This window comes from Sphaerodactylus townsendi, linkage group LG03 (genome assembly GCF_021028975.2).
Source record: "Sphaerodactylus townsendi isolate TG3544 linkage group LG03, MPM_Stown_v2.3, whole genome shotgun sequence".
Taxonomy (NCBI): domain Eukaryota; kingdom Metazoa; phylum Chordata; class Lepidosauria; order Squamata; family Sphaerodactylidae; genus Sphaerodactylus; species Sphaerodactylus townsendi.
This window is the reverse complement of record NC_059427.1, coordinates 169,367,154-169,385,797: the sequence shown is the minus strand read 5'-3', so window position 1 is coordinate 169,385,797 and position 18,644 is coordinate 169,367,154. Positions and strand designations below refer to the sequence as shown.

General features: G+C 48.0%; 2 protein-coding genes across 2 annotated transcripts in view; one reads left to right on the top strand and one right to left on the bottom strand.

Annotated features, from left to right (window-relative positions):
• Positions 1-1,184: 1,184 nt before the first annotated feature.
• Positions 1,185-15,193, bottom strand: LOC125428016 (tensin-2-like; the record flags this gene model as incomplete). The annotated part of the gene is given in 9 exon segments (XM_048487591.1): positions 1,185-2,413; positions 2,924-2,953; positions 4,755-4,823; positions 5,843-5,869; positions 5,871-6,006; positions 8,969-9,046; positions 10,266-10,343; positions 12,723-12,815; positions 15,046-15,193. Coding segments are annotated over 9 exon segments (801 nt in total), but the record flags the coding sequence as incomplete, so codon positions are not given.
• A 2,861-nt stretch (positions 15,194-18,054) lies between these two features.
• Positions 18,055-18,644, top strand: part of LOC125428015 (tensin-2-like) — a 54,285-nt gene continuing 53,695 nt past the window's right edge. Inside the window, exon 1 of the mRNA XM_048487590.1 lies at positions 18,055-18,139. Coding sequence (XP_048343547.1) covers positions 18,055-18,139 — 85 coding nt within the window. The remainder of the gene's footprint in view (positions 18,140-18,644) is intronic.

Here is an 18,644-nt window from a genome sequence, read left to right as displayed (position 1 = left end):
GTCGGGATTTGTAATACAGTGACATGCGTGTTCATCTGCATAACAAATGCCTCTCCTCTGCCTGGCCCCAACGAGGACAAACTCACAAACAACCCACAATGATTTTCCATGCATCTGCACGTTTCCTTATTGCACTGTAAATTTCACCCACTCCGGACAACATTAATACTGTTTAAAACATGATACTTTAACCCAACGTACGAGAGATGTGTAAGGTTGCCAACTCCAACCTGGGGAATTCCTGGAGATGTGAAGGTTCATGCCTAGGCAGGGAGGAATTTGGGGAGAGTATGGAGCTCAGCAGGGATGAGAATTGGCCATGCTGACAGAGGCTGATGGGAATTGTAGTTCCTGAACATCTGGAGAGCGCGGGTTCCTACTATAGAGAGTCCTACCTCAGAAGCGCCATTTCCTCCAGAGATATTTATCTCTATCCTGAAGAGACCATCAAAATCCCACAACTCCAGACCCCACCTGGAGGTTGGCAACCCTGGAAATGCCTAGCCCCCTCCCCCAATCGGGCCAGGTCATCTCTGCCAGCTTCTCAACTCATCGAAACCTCTGATGCACGTGATGCTATTTCACAGTTAACACAAATCAGAAGTCCAACAAGTTTGACCGTCGTTAACCTTATCTTGCCGATTATATCCCAGAATAACCCTTTTGCAAAGAGCAGCGGTAGATGAGGAAGAGGTGCACAGCGGCTGATCAGAGGGAACGGGGAAAACCAGCTCCTGGGGAAATTGAAACGAGCCAGTGATTCCCAGATGCAAGGAGCAGAAAGGTCCAGCAAGGGGTTGAGTGAGAAAGGCAGAGGACATTTCAGAATTAGAAGAGTTCCAAGGTGAGATCCTGGCAGAGGTGTACCAGGTAAAATGAAGCCGAACCGTCGTCTCCAGGGCCCCCAGGCTCTGCCTGCCCATACCTCAGCTCCAAAGCCACGTTTTCATTTGCTGGCAGAGGGAGGAAGGAGTCCAGAAGTTGAGGGAGCTTAAGGCAGCAGGAAGTCCTGCTGTTTTGTCATTTTTGCGTGCCTCGGACGGGGTCGAGGTGCGCGAAAACAACGAGACAGCAGGACTTCCTGGTCACGTGGGGGCGATTCTGCACCCCCCACGTGACCAGAAGAGTGGCGCCCGGGGACAAGGGGTACCCCTTGTCCCTAGGCAGATACGCCACTGGATCCTGGATGTGTGAAGCTTTCGGCTGAAGCTTCCTTCCCTGCTGAGCAAATGCACCCTGATAGCCCAGGCTAGCCCAATCTCGTCAGAGCTCAGACGTTAAGCAGGATCAGCCGAAGTTAATACTTGGACGGGAGACCAGCGAGGAAGATGAGTTAACTGTTGCAGAGAAAGACAATGGCAAACCACCTCAGCTCATCCAACGGCAAACCACCTCAGCTCATCTCTTGCCTTAAAAGCCCCACCGGGAGTCTGCGGCAGGTTATCAGCACAGGATTATTGCTAAATGCTGGGACTCTAGCCCAGGAGGTGAAAAGCTGGGTGGAAGTTGATTACCATCTGCAACAAGCTCAGAGACTAGCAAAGGGTGGGAAACTGTAGTGTCTCTGCTGCAAAATGCTACCTGTGCATGAGTCAATACAAGCTAATTAAACCCTTTCCTTGCTCCTTAACTACACCTGCTGCTCCCCAGGTGCCCCCCTTTAATCAGATTTCTGACGCAGGGCATGTTCCTCTCTTGCCAATGAAATCCTTGCAACGAGGCAGCCGCTCTGCAGTTACGTCCTGCCGTGCAGACTGGCCCATTTCCATCTTCAAAGTCATTTTTGTGCCCCGTCCCGATCTAGTTGGAGGAATCCAAGCTCTGGCTACTCTGTGATTGCATGAGATGCTAGTGGATACCATCTGGCACTCACCACTTCCTTGTTTACTTCCTTGTTTACTTCTGCTGAGCATCGCAGGAGCTTGCCACTTACAGGAACCTGGCTGGCTTTCTGCTAATTCCCATTTAACAGAAAGTTTTCTTGTTAGCAGGAAAATGTTAAAGAGCAGCACATCCTTAGTGGCTTAGGTGGGCTTGGCAGCGGTTATGTCATAAGCTTTCCCCCCCTTTTCGCTGGTCAATGGATAAAAGAGATGGGAGACAGAAGAAGAGAGAAAGAAAATTCCTAGAATGCTCTGCTTCATCAGCCAGCCTGCTCGGTTAAAGCTTCTCCATCAGTAGGAATTCCACCTCTTGGGGTTCTAGAAGAACAGTAGTCCAACTGGGGAGGATGAAATTGGACCACCCAATCTGAGCCTGTTTGGCCTCCTTTCATCGCCGGTGCGTCCCCAGCATGACCTTGGTGATGAAGTTGACAATGGCTGAAGCCGGCTGCTCAGGATCTAGCTCAGCAAAGAGGTGGCAGATGTTCTCACACGGGCTGCCCTGCTTCTTTGCCACGAAGCCGAAGATCCTGCAAGAGATGGAATTGCCATTGCATGAATGAAGAAGAACAAACGAGCACGGGTGTGAAAAGTTACTGGCTCCCAAACGGACACCCTCTGTCTTGTGCTAGTCTTGGGAGAGGTCTTGGTGCACCTGGGACACCATCAGGAGAGGAAAGTTGCAGATTAGCTCCTAGCACCAAGGTCCCTCTGTATAACCCCAGGCCTCCTTTGACACTCCCCTACACCCCAAGAGTCCGTTGAAGCTACCTGGTTGGCCACCTGCTGCCAAATGGGGTTGCCAGCTACCCACAGAGACAACTGGATAAATTGATAGGTCAAACAATTGCACTTTTACCCTGCCTTGTCTTTAAGGAACTTGGGGGAGAAACATGGTTCTCCTCTCCCACCCCAGTTGGTAGCTGTCAGAATCTTGGTGCTTCTAGCATTGCTGATTGGGGAAGACCTTCTAATTTCCCCCTGCTGTTGCCTAGCATAAACATTAAAAGGGTGACGCCTTGGCCCTTTCCAGCACTTACTTGGATGTGGTGCCATCCGGGTTTGCCCACCTGCAATGAAATAAAGAGAGATTCACATCTCGCGGTTGTCTGTCACTAAATCACAGATGTTAAGGTGGAGTAAGCCTCTTCCGGATCCACAAACTTAAGATCACTCCACACTGCACATGTGCTTGGATTAAGAGGAAAGCCCCTGGAGAAGTGATGTATGTTTAACTAGCGCAGTTATTCTGCCTGCTGAAAATTATTGAGTAACTAGCCCAAAAGCCCATTTTAAATTAAAATAAAATGGGCTCAGGTAGGGAGGGGGGGGGTCCTCCTCCTCTCCTCCAGGAAAGCAGTTCATATTGTTTGGGGTGGGAGAGGCTCCTGGGTTGGGGAAAGGTGGGCGGGGAATGGGATGGAATGTTGTGAGTCCTGCACACCCATTGGCTGGGGGTTCGTCGTCGGACATTCCATCCCTTAGGGGTAGGGAACCTGCGGATCAAGAGCCGCATGCGGCTCTTCTGCCCTTGCACTGTGGCTCCACGAGCAGAGCTGCCGGCCCCATCCTTGCCCGCCCTGCAGGGAGCAGGGTGGGCGCACCAACTGCCCGTGGTCGGCTGGGCCGCGCCGCGGGCTTCCCCTCTCACCCACCCCGTTGGAGCAGGGTGGGTGCTTTCCTGGCGGCCGGCGAGGCCGAGCCGCTGGCCTCATCCTTGGCCACCCTGCAGGCAGCAGGGCGGACGCATCCATGCGCTTCTCAGAATGAGCGGAGTAAAAGGTAAAAAAACCCCAATATATACAGTGTTATCTTTATTTTAAATGTCAACAATTATTTGCGGCTCCAAGTGTTTTCTTTTCCCGTGGAAAACGGGTCCAAATGGCTCTTTGAGTGTTAAAGGTTCCCTACCCCTGCCTTAGACAATTGTATATTAGGATATGAATACATTAAGCTGCCTTGTACTGAAATGGACTGTCAGTTCACCAAGGTCAGTGTTGCCTTTTCAGCCTGGCAATGGCTGTTCAGGGTTTCAGGCAGAGGTCTTTCATGTCACCTCCTTTTAACTGGAGATGCTAGGGATTGAACCTGGGACCTTCCGTGTGCTCCAACACTGAGCCATTTTTCCCCCCAAATGGAAGTCATCATTGGTCATCTCTCTCAAATGCACTTTGGAAAGTGGTGGGATTGCTGCAAAGCTTCCCCACCATTCATTTACCTCAATTTAAAGCCAACTGTATCAGAGGGTGCTGGTGAAATACAAAAAAAAAAGAATGATTTCCTTGGGAATAGGGAGGTACCAACAGTGCAGCAGTTTGGTTAAATGGACTAAACTTCTTTGCATCAAAGAGTACATTCTAAATATATGGAGTCGTTGGAAACAAAAAAGTTAATGGTAAGGCAGAAACAGTCCTTTAGCCAGAGTGTGCTTGTATGAGTTTAGCCCCAACACAATATGCCTGCCCTGTGAATTCAGGAAACTTGTAGTAAGAAGGGAATAATTTCATTTTAAAGTCCAGGAGAGGCTGCACAGGTGGACTTCCTCTAAGTCAGCAGTCCTCTATAACCTGGAGCCGTGGGGGCGAACCTATGGCACTCCAAATGTGCATGGACTACAATTCCCATCATCCCCCTGCATGCATGGCCAATTGGGGATGATGGGAATTGTAGTCCATAATAGTGCCATGGTCCTCCCTACCTCGGCTACAGAAGGCTACAACCTTGCCCTTTGTTCCCAAAGGGCTTCTTGTAATGAGAGGTGATTTTTCAACAGAAATAGGGGTGGTTATGCAAGGAATGGCATTCTTCAAACAAGGCAGATGGTCAAGCTGTGCCAACCCCACAAGCAAATCAGACCAAGAAGAGGGTTACCTGCGGTCTTGAGGATCTGTGCTGCAGAAGGTGACACTGCTGATGGGATAATGACGCCGGAAAAACAACCTGGGGGGGAGACAGAAGTTAGCCTGAGTTCTCCTGAGAAAGGAGAGCATGTATGGGAGACAAAAAGCAGTACCATGCCAGGGGTCCTCTGGTGCAGGGGTGTAACGCCCAGTGGGACATATGGGGTCAAATCACCCCTCACACCCCTCACACCCCTCCTCCTTGGAGTCCATACACTGACTTCAAGACGTGGTGCAAAAATGGTTGTTTGATCGTGGTGGGGGTGGGCGGCTGCCCATATGGGAGGGGTGGAGCGGAAAACTCAGATTTTGCACCGGGCTACATTTCCCCCAGATACACCTCTGCTCTGGCGACATGCCGAGAAGCAGGAAGAGAAAATGGGTTGAAGCCAGCTGGCTTTTGTGCAGGTGGAAAAGGACGAAGGGGAGTCTCCTTTGACGATGCAAAAAAGAGTAAGCTGAAGACTAGAACCAGGGGGCATCCATTGAAAATGCTGGGGGGGAAGAATTAGGACTAATAAAAGGAAACACTTCTTCACACAACGTGTGATTGGTGTTTGGAATATGCTGCCACAGGAGGTGGTGATGGCCACTCACCTGGATAGCTTTAAAAGGGGCTTGGACAGATTTATGGAGGCGAAGTCGATCTATGGCTACCAATCTTGATCCTCCTTGATCTGAGCTTGCAAATGCCTTAGCAGACCAGGTGATCGGGACCAGCAGCAGCAGAAGGCCATTGCTTTCAGCTCCTGCACGTCAGCTCCCAAAGGCACCTGGTGGGCCACTGTGAGTAGCAGAATGCTGGACTAGATGGACTCTGGTCTGATCCAGCAGGCTAGTTCTTATGTTCTTATGTTCTTATGACTTGCATGAACAAAAGCCCTGAGGGATATAGTAAAGGACGAGAGTGCGCAAAAAAGCTGGCTGGGTCCAATTCAGGGTAAAGGCTTGAGTAAGATGGTCAAATAGGTCAAGATGACAGCAATAGCCAAGATTCGGGAAAAGAGATGTCTTGGTCCAAGTTACAGCAAGTACATGGGGCAAGGTAGGCAGACTTACTTCCTCTGGTTGTCTGTGAGTGTGATGGGCAGACACCTTGAAGTGCACAACGCAGGCTGAAGCACGGGGAGTGGCGCTCAGGGTGCTGGTGGCTGCCTTAGCCACGGCCTGTGGACCAGTCAGGGACTCTGTTTCCACAGAACTCAGATACAGCACACTGCAGGCTATTGGGGTGGGGGATGGAGAAAGAGGGAGAGAAACTGATAACCCATGTCAATAATCCTCAATGACCCACATCCAATGAAAATTAAGACTTTTTCTATCCAGGTTTTTCTGAACACTTGGAATAATCTCTTCTGGGATGCTGGCTGATAACCTTTTATAGAAGCGAGTGGGTGCTACCTACATTACTGCCCTGGATATAGCAAAAGGATATTGGTGGATATTTTTAGATGATTAGGCCAGAACCAAATCTTCTTTTACTGTCCCTAGAGGACTTTTTGAGTTCACTGTTCTCCCTTTTGGGATTTGGAATGTCATTGCCACAGGCCAAATGCTAGACATCTTGTTCTGAGGCGATTTGACTTTCCCTGCTAATACACAGGGCCTAGCCCAGTGATGGCGAACCTTTTTGAGACCGAGTGCCCAAATTGCAACCCCAAATCCACTTATTTATCGCAAAGTGCCAACATGGCAATTTAACCGGAATACTGAGGTTTTAGTTTAGAAAAAACGGTTGGCTCCAAGGCATGTGTTACTTGGGAGTAAGCTTGGTGGGAGTCAGTGGCTTTGCTTTGAAGCAACCGTGCAACTCTTCCAACGGGTGAATCACGACCCTAGGAGGGTTTACTCAGAAGCAAAACCCATTGCCAGCAACCAAACTTATTCCCTGGCAAAGGATCGCGCTTTAGTTCTTCACATGAAAATCAGTGGGGTTTAACAGCGCTTAACAGGGTTACCTATACTGCTTCCCCAAAACTAGGTCTTAGGTTTAATGCTAATAATTGAGCCCAGTGGCCCAGGCCAGCCTAGATGTGTGTGGGGGGACACTCCATTTGCGTGTGCCCACAGAGAGGGCTCTGAGTTCCACCTGTGGCACCTGTGCCATAGGTTCGCCACCATTGGCCTAGCCCTAGCAGGATGGTTGGCAGCATGTGTAGACACACACACACACCCGGGAATCCCTGATGAGGGAAAGTAAGGAAGGGAAAGCGTTAAGCATCCTCTGTCTGCCCTTTGCCCCTCCACCTCCCACCCCTGGCGCTTGGCTAGCAGTTTGGCAGCAACTGGGTTTGTTACAGTCTTCAGAGATCCTAAGAGCAGTCTTGAAGGATTTGCCAACTTCCAGGTGCGGCTTGCGGATCTCCCAGAATTACTACTTGTCTTGCTTTTGCATTCACAGTTGCGCTTGCATGCACGTGAATGGAAATCACGTGCAAGTGAATAATCATCCTTGTTGCCCTTCTCTGCACTTTTTCTATCTCCTCAATATCCTTTTTGAGATGCGGCGACCAGAACTGGACACAGTACTCCAAGTGCGGTCGCACCACTGCTTTATATAAGGGCATGACAATCTTTGCAGTTTTATTATCAATTCCTTTTCTAATGATCCCCAGCATAGAGTTTGCCTTCTTCACAGCTGCCAGGCATTGAGTTGACATTCCCATGGAACTATCAACTAAGACGCCTAAATCCCTTTCCTGGTCTGTGACTGATAGCACTGACCCCTGTAGCGTGTATGTGAAGTTTGGATTTTTTGCCCCTATGTGCATCACTTTACATTTTGCTACATTGAACTGCATTTGCCATTTCTGAGCCCACTCAACTAATTTATCAAGGTCTGCTTGGAGCTCTTCGCAATCCTTTGTGGTTCTCATCACCCTACATAATTTGGTATCATCTGCAAAGATTTTTTTATGGGGTGGGTTCAGTGACTTTCCACTGTTCAGTCACTGACTTTCTGGCTGTTCCATTCCATGCATTGTTTCAAGCAAGCCGGATATGTAATGGGAGGGGTTTGAACCCGTGAACCCCCCCGCCTTACCTACGTCCCTGGCTCCAGGTATTTCTCAACTGTTGGCATCCCTAAGTGATTTCCACTGAACAGATTTGAACTAAGTTCCAAGTAGACCAGCTTAGGAGGTTGCATAGGCAGACATGTATCTGCCACCAAATGTTTAGTTCTAACCATAAATCCTGTTTCCTATGAGTGACAAGGTATTTCCAATATGTCGTCCCAGATGAGAGAGGCAGAGGTTGCTGCCTAACCAAATCTACTGAAGATACACTCTAGCCAGTCATCTATGGAATATGCTGCCACAGGAGGTGGTGATGGCCGCTAACCTGGATAGCTTTAAAAGGGGCTTGGACAGATTTATGGAGGAGAAGTCGATCTATGGCTACCAATCTTGATCCTCCTTGATCAGAGATTGCAAATGCCTTAGCGGACCAGGTGATCGGGAGCAACAGCCGCAGAAGGCCATTGCGTTCACATCCTGCATGTGAGCTCCCAAAGGTATCTAGTGGGCCACTGCAAGTAGCAGAATGCTGGACTAGATGGACTCTGGTCTGATCCAGCAGGCTCTTTCGTATGTTCTTATAGGAGACAGTCAGGCAATCTCCTGAGTAGTCCCCACATGACAGTTCATCCCCAGCAGGCAGTTTGCTTCTGACTCAAGTGAAATATTTGATCCCTGTCTAAACAGGAACAAAACTTGATACCCAACGCTGAATGCAGAATCTCACATTTCGTTTGAAAAAACAACCACCACCAAGCTTCTTGTCCTTGGCAGTAGTGATAAGTTTGCAAATGAACACACAGGATATTCTTCCTGTGAGGATTTCCAGTCCATTTTAACTCTTTAGTTCTTACCTCTTCCACCTGCAGAGCCTACAGGAAGCAAAATAAATGCAGAGAAACCTTTTGGATAGTCCATTCAGGTTAAAGTATTGGGCGTTTTCTAGGCATAGAATTTGGGTTAAAATTTTCGCCATCTGTTTTAAGTTACTGGCTTTTCTTGGAGCTGGGTTAGGGTTAGGGTTAGGGTTTTATTGACAACAACTTTCCTAAATCGCTGCCTGTGCCCTAAATTCATCCCCAGTTACATTCTAGCTCAGGGGTCTGCAACCGGAGGCTCTTCTAGCTCCTTAAAACACACACGCACGTACGCACAATCTGGTTCTCACCTGCTCCCTGCTTCAGCAGGTCTGCAGCTGTGCTCATGTTGGTCGGAACAGCCAGCTCGGGGTTCTCCATAACAAGATCTAAAAAGTGGGAATATGACAAAGAGAAGCAACAGGGTCCATGATCCAGGAAGGCAGGGGTGTGTATGTGCCATGTGACTTATGGCAACTGCATGGGATTTTCAAAACAAGAGATGTTCAGAGGTGGTTTGCCATTGCCTTTCTCTGCATAGCAACCTTGGTATTCCTTGGAGGTCTCCCATCCAAGTACTACCACATACCAAAGGGGACAAATGGTGCCTGGAGGCGAAACCCCTTCGGGCTGCCTCCCCCACTACGGAGCCCCGCTTACTTGCTAGTTGGGCTCCAGTCCCTCTTTGCTGCCTAGAAGCTGGGGTGCAAGTTTCCCTCATCCCCTGGCTTCTAGGCAGGGAGGAGGAACCGGCAGCAGCCCCCCTTTACTGCCTGGGGGCTCCATCGGTGGCTCCGTTTGGTCATGTGGTGCCCCCCACATGACCAAAAGGCGTGCGCCTGGGGACATGAGGTACCCCAAGTCCCTAGGGCTGTACGTCACTACTAAATACTAACCAGAAGATGCCCTGAGTATCTTCTTAGGTAGGACAGCTGAGTACAAATTTCCACTTGACTCAAAAGCACATTGAGTGTCGGCCTTTACTGTCAGGAGGTTTTTCCTGATGTTTAGGTGGAATCTCTTTCCCTTCACCTTGAACCCATTACTCCTGGTCCCAGTCTCTGGAGCAGCAGAAAACAAGCTTGCTCCCTCACCAACATGACATCCCTTCAAATATTTAAACATAGCTATCATGTCTCCCCTTAACCTCCGCTTATCTTGACTAAACATCCCCAGCTCCTTAAGTCCCTTCGTAGGGCATGGATTCCAGACCTTTTACCATTTTGGTTGCCCTCCTCTAGACCCATTCTGGCTCGTCAAGTATCCTTGAATTGCTGTGCCCAGAACTGTACACAGTATTCCAGGTGAGGTCTAACCAATGCAAAGTAGAGTGGTACAATTACATCCCTTGATCTAGACACTATACTCCTGTTGACGCAGCCAGAATTGCATTCCCTGGGAAGGATGGCTTGAACCAGCACAAAGGGTTCAACTACCTGATCCACTTGGTTTGCATGCAGTAAACATCCTCTGCCCCAGGTTAATGTGAATGCTTTGGGGGAAGCTGCTGCCAAGACTTCTCCTTTATTTGTTACAAGATTTCTGACCCATCCCACCCCCACTCTCCCTCAGGATCTCTGGCCCCTGAACAGCCTCCTGAGCGCTTACCTTTGTTTGGGATGCGGAGGCGGCACGGCAACGAGATGGGCGTGATGGAATGCTGGGACACCAGGGCTGGCAAGCTGCCTGCAAAAGGGGAAACAGGGACAGCTCTGGGATAAGGGCCCCAAACTGTACACTCCATAGACACCCCGCCAGTGTAGTGTAGTGGTTGCTGTGCCAGACTAGGATCTGGGAGACCTTGGTTTGAATCCCTCTTCTACCATAAAGCTGTGACCCTGGCCTAGTCAAGCTCATTTCCGCCTTACCTACCTCACAGGGCTGTTGTGAGAATAAAAAGAGGAAAGGGGGAACAGCATGCATGTTATCCCAAGCTCCTTGGCAGAATGGCAGGATAAACATGTACAAGTTAAAATGTTCCTTCCCATCCCTCCCAGAACGTGCAACAGCCTCCTCATTAAACCCAGCAGTTTGTTTCACTGTCCTAGCCAGGGAGTATAATTCTTTTCCCCAGGGAAATATATGGACAGAACATGAATGCATGAAACTATACTCGGTTCCACTAAAAGATCCAAGTGTGGAAGTTCTATAAGATTCTTTGGCGGAAGTGTCCGCATTGAAGAGAAGTCCAGATTCCCATTTAGCATTAAAGAATCTTTGTCAAAACCATGATTCTCTGCGCGCTTGAAGACAGAACTTTGATAAAAGAGTGTTTATATTGCCTTGGACAGCTATCAGCAAGACTTGTCTTTTTCCGCATTTTTCTGTCTTGCAAATATAAATGCTCTTTTATCAAAGTTCTTAAGCATGCAGAGAACAATGGTTTTGATGACGGCAGTGCTTAAATAAGAGTCTTTACTGTTTTCATAGAGAATTGGAATTGGGGGTGGGGGAGCAGAACTGGGAAGGCACTAGGACCCCGGCGGAGCATTCCACCACAAATAATGTCCAGGAAGATGCAGTGGATTAATTCACACATCTCCTGAGATCTTTTTGTGGGAAAAGGTATACCTTATACCAAGTCAAGCCTTTGATCTAGCAAGGTCAGAACTGTCTGCTCTGACTGGGAGCGGCTCGCCAAAGTCACAGGCCAAAGTCTTTCCCATCACATCCTACCAAATCTTTTAAACTGGAGAACCCAAGGCTTGAACCTGGGACCTTTTGCATGCAAAGCAGAGGCTCTGCTGCTGAGCTACAGTTTCTTGGAGATAGAGCCATATGAAGGGGCTTTGATTCATGCCCAGGATTTGCCTGAGCAGTGGATATGGCATTTGTGAAAACATTTAATCCCAGGTCATATGAGCTAGGGACACCGAATGGCTTCTGCTATTCCTTGTATAATATATTTTACTCACTTGGTTCAAATCTCTGCATGCTGAAACAGATAACACCCTGGGAGATCTGTGAGTGGATTTTCCCAGCTGAACTACAGAACCCAATGCAAGTTGGGAGAATGTAGGCAAGGAAGAAGGCGTTCAACTCTCCCTTGCATGGATTCCTTAATCAAAATTAAATCCCAACACTTACTGAAAGAAGAAAATATGTATATCTGCATTTCTTCCCCTTTAAAGAGCCAAATGCACATCCAGACACAAATGTGCAATTCTGGAGAATCCAGTTCCAAAACATCTGTGGAGTCCAAAACCTGAATCTTTGGTGTAAGTACAATCAATTGTGCAGTTCTGATGATTTTCTCTAACTGTATACAGACTTCTCAATGGGATATCTCTAAGCAAAAGTGCATGGGTATGCTACAGTAGCACCCACCATGTGCACAGGTTCCAGTCATATATCACTGTGCAGGTCCAAAATTTCCTTCTAACAAACCAATCCTGCCTTTATGAATTTATACAATCCCCTTTTAAAACCATCTCAGGTAGCTGTCATCATTATTTCCCTCTTCAGCAAGTTCTTGAAGTGTCAAGAAGCATGTTTGTATTCTCTTGGGCTTGGGGGATTCATGCCCTGGGGCTGATTCACTCCTAAGACATTGCTACCCACATAGAAAACACTCTGCAGAGCTAGGAGGGGGAGAGAACAGAGGCAGCCAGGGACAAGAGTGTACAATGTTCTTTTTGGTACACTAACTACCCATGTGTTTTCATCTGGAGATAGGGCCAGGAACTTTCCAGAAGTGGTACCTCCTTGATCTGAACTATGGTGCAAATTCAAAGAGTCCCCTTCTTCATTCAGAGAGCCAGCGTGATGTAGTGGTTCCGAGCAGGTGCACGCTAATCTGGAGAACCGGGTTTGATCCCCTGCTCTGCCACTTGAACAGTGGAGGCTTATCCGGTGAACCAGATTAGCTTGTGCACTCCAGCACATGCCAGCTGGGTGACCTTGGGCTAGTCACAGTTCTTTGGAGCTCTCTCAGCCCCACCCACCTCACAGGGTGTTTGTTATGGGGGGGAGAAGGGAAAGGAGATTGTAAAGCCCCTTTGAATCTCCTTACAGGAGGGAAAGGTGGGTTATAAATCCGAACTCTTATTCTTCTTGGTCACTCACCAAAATGGGGTTCGTTGTTGCAGCCTTTGATCTTCACCCCCTTGGGCCCCGTCTCGATCAGGAAGTGACGCACCAGCTGCTCAGCAGGGTCTCCTGCAGCAGAAAGAAGACCCTGACATGGTTGCAGGTACTAATATACTCCCTACGCCAGTGGTGGCGAACCTATGGCACGGGTGCCAGAGGTGGCACTCAGAGCCCTCTCTGTGGGCACACACAAACAGAGTCCCCACACACACACATCTAGGGTCATTCTGGGCCACTGGGCTGATTATTAGCATTACACTCAAGACCAGCCTTTGGGGAAGCAGCGAGGGTAAACTCTGTTAAGCTTGCTAAATTTGAATTGATTTTCAAGGAAGAATCCAGCATCCTTTTACCTGGGAGTAAGCTCCGGTTGCTGGCAATGGGCTTGCTTCTGAGTAAACCTCCTAGGGTCGCAGATTCACCCGCTGGAAGAGCTGCACGGTTGCTTGCTGTGCCAACGACTCACCAAGCTGACTCGAGTAACGCACTGAGCCAAATCCGTTTTTCTAAACGGAAACCTCTCACCACCATAGGTTAAATTGCCGGTTGGCACTTTTATGCATGGGGCCAAGTGGGTTTTGGGTTGCAGTTTGGGCACTCGGTCTCGAAAAGGTTCGCCATCACTGCCCTACGCCCACTCATCCCCATATCTTCTTTCCATTGGGCAATTGGGGGGGGGGAGGTGTCTGTACTGATTAGTGACAAAGTATATGGTGTTCCTGGCCAAAGAATGGCTAATTCACAATCTTTGGGAGAGGATCACTCAACAACGGAGGGCATAAGTCTACCAAAAGGTGCTCTAATGTTGTGAGTGGAGCCTTGAATCTTGACCAGCATTGAAAAAAGGCTCTCTGCTTAGGCGCTTGGTGACCTGCCATGTGAAGTCCTAAGCATAATGTTAAGTCTCGAACCTTGAAGTAATAAATGGACTCTGTATTGTTGATCAACAGTGTTTATTGATAGGCATCGAAGCAGTCGGCTTGTCAAAGCCAGTTCTGGCAAACCTGGCTTTTGCTACCCCCTTTATCCCAATGTTAATGGTGTTCAAATTGGGACTGCAGCACATGGAGAGAGAGGGCTGTAGGGGTGAGCCCACGAACCCAGCAGAACCGTAGAAAGAGCGCCTGGAATGCGGTGCGACTCACAGCCTTCTGGTTTTCGCTCCCCAACCCCGTTCCCCGTAGTCACAGGTCATGAGGATGCCCGACTCAGGTCCTGGAAGTATCCCAGACAAAGGGACAAGGGCTCTTGCCCCAGGTGTGGATTGAACCCAGACACGGATGTCCTCCTGCACGTAGCAGCCCTATGAGATCATGCATCACATGATGATCTCCCGCTCTCCCGCTCTCCTGCCTCCCGGTCCGCCCACATTGCCCCCCCTCTTGTAAACCCTAATAAAAGGAGGCAGAGCCTAGCACACGGCAGAGTTGCCAGGATCACGGAATCCCGCGCTTCCTGCTGCTGGCTCTCTCCACCAGATGATATCTCTGCGTCTCGTCTCTTCCTTGTGACCTCGCGGGCATGACTACAGAGGGCTTGCATTTTTTTCTCACTACACTGTTTTCCTGACTTTAAAAGGCTCTGGGAAGCCACTGTTTATAGCTGTTTCAGGTAAGGAAAACGGTAGGGGGAGGTTCCTGTACACCTGATCTGAACCGAGCCTATACATACTTAGGAGTTAAGTTCTAAACACGACACTCCCACCGCACATTTGACTAAAAGTCTTTGTGGAGAGAGAAATAAGGATTCTGTAATAAGTGAATGATTGGCAGGGACTCCAAGGTCTTAATGACCTACAAGGGATCTGTAGATGCTGGGGACTGAAATCTGCAATCTTGACCAAGCAAACCATGCACTCCACCCCAGACCTATGACTCCCCACATGCGTATTCACCTGTGCATTTGCTGATGAGCAGGTTATTGCAAAGATACCTAAAAGCGGTTGTTGTGGGCTTTCTGGGCTGTGCAGCCGTGGTCTGGTAGGTCTTGTTCCTAACGTTTCACCTGCATCTGTGGCTGGCCTCTTCAGAAGGTACCAGCCACAGATGCAGGTGAAATGTTAGGAGTAAGATCTACCAGACCACAGCCACACAGCCCGGAAAACCCACCACAACCAGTTGAATCTGGCTGTGAAAGCCTTCGACAATACCTAAAAGTCTCCCATAGTCTCCTGGCTAAAGGAAACTGATTTCTCTGGAAACAGTGACCATGAAACGTTAACATATGTACTTCAGCATGGTGAGATGCCCGCTTGAGAAGCAGAGGCATGTCTTGCAAATTTGAAAGGGTATCGTTATACCTTTGGTAGAGTGGTTGATGCTGTTAGGTGGAGGTGTTGCCACTTTCAGAGCCAGCCCATAGGCCCCCTGGAAGGAGTTGCTGTCCCGGATAAGGAAGGTGCCAGGTTCCTTCTCCTTGAGGAGGGCTATGGCTGTGCAGGATGAAGACAGTCAGTATTCTTATTCGATACAGCGTGTCATATAAAAGTCATCTGTGCAATCAGGACTGGATAAACCACTATATTCTTCACTACAGAGTAAAACCCAGCGACAACTGGGGGCCCCTGGAACATGAGAAGGATATCCTCCCCCCCCCCCGATTTTTTATTTATTTAATTTAATTTATTTATTGTTTCGATTTCTATACCGCCCGATCCCCGAAGGATTTTTTTGCAGATATTTGTAGAATTTTTTTGTAGATAGAATTAACAAAACAGAGAAAGAAAAACGGAATCAAATCATAGCTACACTCAGTTCTAGGGACTAAGGGTGAAAACAAAATTATACATATAATATGATATAATTTTTTAAATTACCGATAATAGCCATTATTGACATAAATTTGAATAACCCAAAATAGGCTAAAAGACACTGATGAGTGGTTACTATTAAAAATTTCTAGAATTTTTCTTACAAAATAAAAGGTACACTGCCATATTACTAACATCTTTCAGAATGTGGTTAATTGTTTAACTATTTCCCTTTAATCCCCCTTTCAATAGAATATATAGTACCGTATATACTCGTGTATAAGTCGACCCGCATATAAGTCGAGGCACCTAATTTTACCACAAAAAACTGGGAAAACTTATTGACTCGCGTATAAGTCGAGGGTGGGAAATGCAGCATCAATTGAGGCATCAGTAGGTTAAATGCTTTTGAATATTTATTTCAAAGAAAAACAGTAAACTGGCTCTGTAAGTGGAAAAGAGGGTCAACAAGAACAATATGGTATCAACAATAACTTTAAAAGTACAAAAACCTTAGCTCAACCAGCAACCAAGCTAAAACACAAGAGTTAAAATCCTTCAAAACTGGATTCCTCCTCATCATCTGTATGTCCAAATGTAACCCAACTTAGATCTTTAAGAGGGATATTAATCAGAAATGAAAATCTACTATTAGCTTCCCATTGTAAACAATGGGGATGGGAGCATCCCAGCTTTGAGTCCAATAACTTTGGATCCCCCTGACCCAAACTTCACCACACCTGGCTGGTATCATAAAGAGACTCTCCTGATGAGACCAGTCAGGTTTGGTGAAGTTTGGTTCAGAGGGTCCAAAGTTATGGACCCTCAAAAGGGCAGTCCCCATCTACTAATAGCTCCCATTAGAAAACAATGGGGAATGGGGGGCACCTCCTTTGGGGGGTCCATAACTTTGGACCCCCGGTACCAAACTTTACTCAAACTTGGCTGGTATCATCAGGAGAGTCTTCTGAGGGTACCCTGAAATTTTGGTGCATCTAAAGTGTAAAACTTCTGCGCCCCCTGGCTGGCTGTAAGGCAAAGTAAAAACACACAAAAAATTTTAATGACCCGCATATAAGTCGAGGGGAGCTTTTTCAGCATTAAAAATGTGCTGAAAAATTCGACTTATACATGAGTATATACGGTATGTCATGAAAGCTACTGATAATGTATATGCACCACTTCAGCAATATCCTTCACATTTCGCCATTATTCTTTTTGTGTGCGCGTAATAATACAAATAATATGCTTTCCACTGGTCTTGAAATTCTTCGTTCGCTTATCCACAGAGTTCATTAATTTTGCCATTGCTTCATATTCCCCTAGTTTATTTTTCAAATTCTCTCAGCTTGGGCATTTTTTCTGCCTTCCCAGGGTATCCCTCTTTTGAACTCCTTGCAAAAATATAAAACCCCGCTCCTCATAACTTATTCTTATTTTTTAATTTACTTCTTTTTTATACCCACTTTTTCCCCTAATGGGGACCCGAAGTGGCTGACATAATGTTCCCCACCTCCATTTTATTCTCACAACAACCTTGTAGGGCAGGTTAGGGTAAGAATCTGTGACGTCCAAATTCACCTACTAAAATTCCACGGCAGAGCAGGGATTTGAATTGGAGTCTCCTGGATCCTGCTTCAAAACACTAACCTAGGGTTGGCCAACCTATGGTGTTCCAGATGCTCCTGGACTACAGTTCCCATCAGCCCCTGCCAGAGGCTCATGGGAACTTTACAAACATCTGGAGCACCGTAGGTTGGCCACCCCTGCGTGACTAACCAATATACCCAGCTGCCTTGCTAACATTGGGCCTTTCCCCACTTACCGTAAGCCCCGCGCTACTTGAGGAGAGTAGCGCGGGGTTCCTCCTCCCTCCCTCCCATCGGCAGGAGAAGCCACAGCCCTTAGCTTAGGCCCGACGCTTTGCGGTCTGTTGACAAGAAAGCCCCTCAGCTGTAGCGTGCATCCCAGGCGCTCTTCCGAACGGCACAGCACTTTTGACGCACCCTCGGCACAGAGCGCAGGGTCGAGTAGGGACGCTACTAAGGCGTAGCGCCTGGGACTCTTGGCGCTGAGGAAGCAGCAGCGCGTGGCATAGGGGGGATGGAAGGGAGTGGGGAAAGGCCCATTGTCACTGACTCCTCTTCAATACAGTGGCAGGAACAGTGGCTATTTCCACCAGAGGCAAGGAAATGTTTAAAAACAAGAATTTGGTGTGCAGGAGGAAAATTATCTTAAATTATGGCAGTGTAGAGAGGGTTTTAATAACAGGTGGATACCTAAGGGTGTCTACAGGCAGATTTAAATGACCGAGGCCCCAAGGTGGCAACTTAAAAAGTATTGTATTCATAAGTTTCAGCCATGCAGTTTATGGACAGTATTCCTATTTTATACAGCTGCTTGAAAACCTGGAGATATGGACGGGAGATATGGAATTTCTTCTCCAGGCGTCCCTTCCACGCCCCCCCCCCTCGTGCAGGCTGGCTTTTGAAAGTAGGTGGGGCTTGGCTCCTGAGCCGGCCTGTGGGGGGCGGGGCTTGGTGGCGTGCACCCAGGGACATGGGTGACCCCATGTCCCTACAGGCCGAATGTCTCTGGGGAGCAGCATGGAAAGTGAATACAGCCAAGCTGGAGTTGAACCCTTGTATCAACACAAACAAGATCGCTCCTTTTTCCAGCTGTGCTTTTGTTAAACACCTGCTTTCCCATACAATATCTGTGCACACTTTGGAAGATGTGCACTCCTCGTTCTAGCTGCCAGGATTCCCCAGTTTTTTTGAGCCTTCTAGCATCTTGGGGATTCTGACACAAGATAGTGGGAGGTGCAACCATGAAATGGTTGCCACAGGAGGTGGAGCCAACCACAAAATGGCTGGGTTATGCATAATCCTAAGAGCAACTCTTCAATGTTTCAGGCAAAAGCTCTTTTTACCAGGATGCCTTTTAATATGAACGTATTGTTTAAAAATATTTTCTTTTCATCAGGGGCGAACGTAGGCAAACTGGAGCCCGGGGACAAAACCTGAGTGGGTGGTGCGAGTTGAGAAGTTCTGAGAGAACTCAGCCAGCAGGCTTCATGGGCAGGAGCGGGGAAACAAAATAAGCCTTTTGGGAGCCCATAAAATTGAACCCCCAGAAGCAAAGGTCTC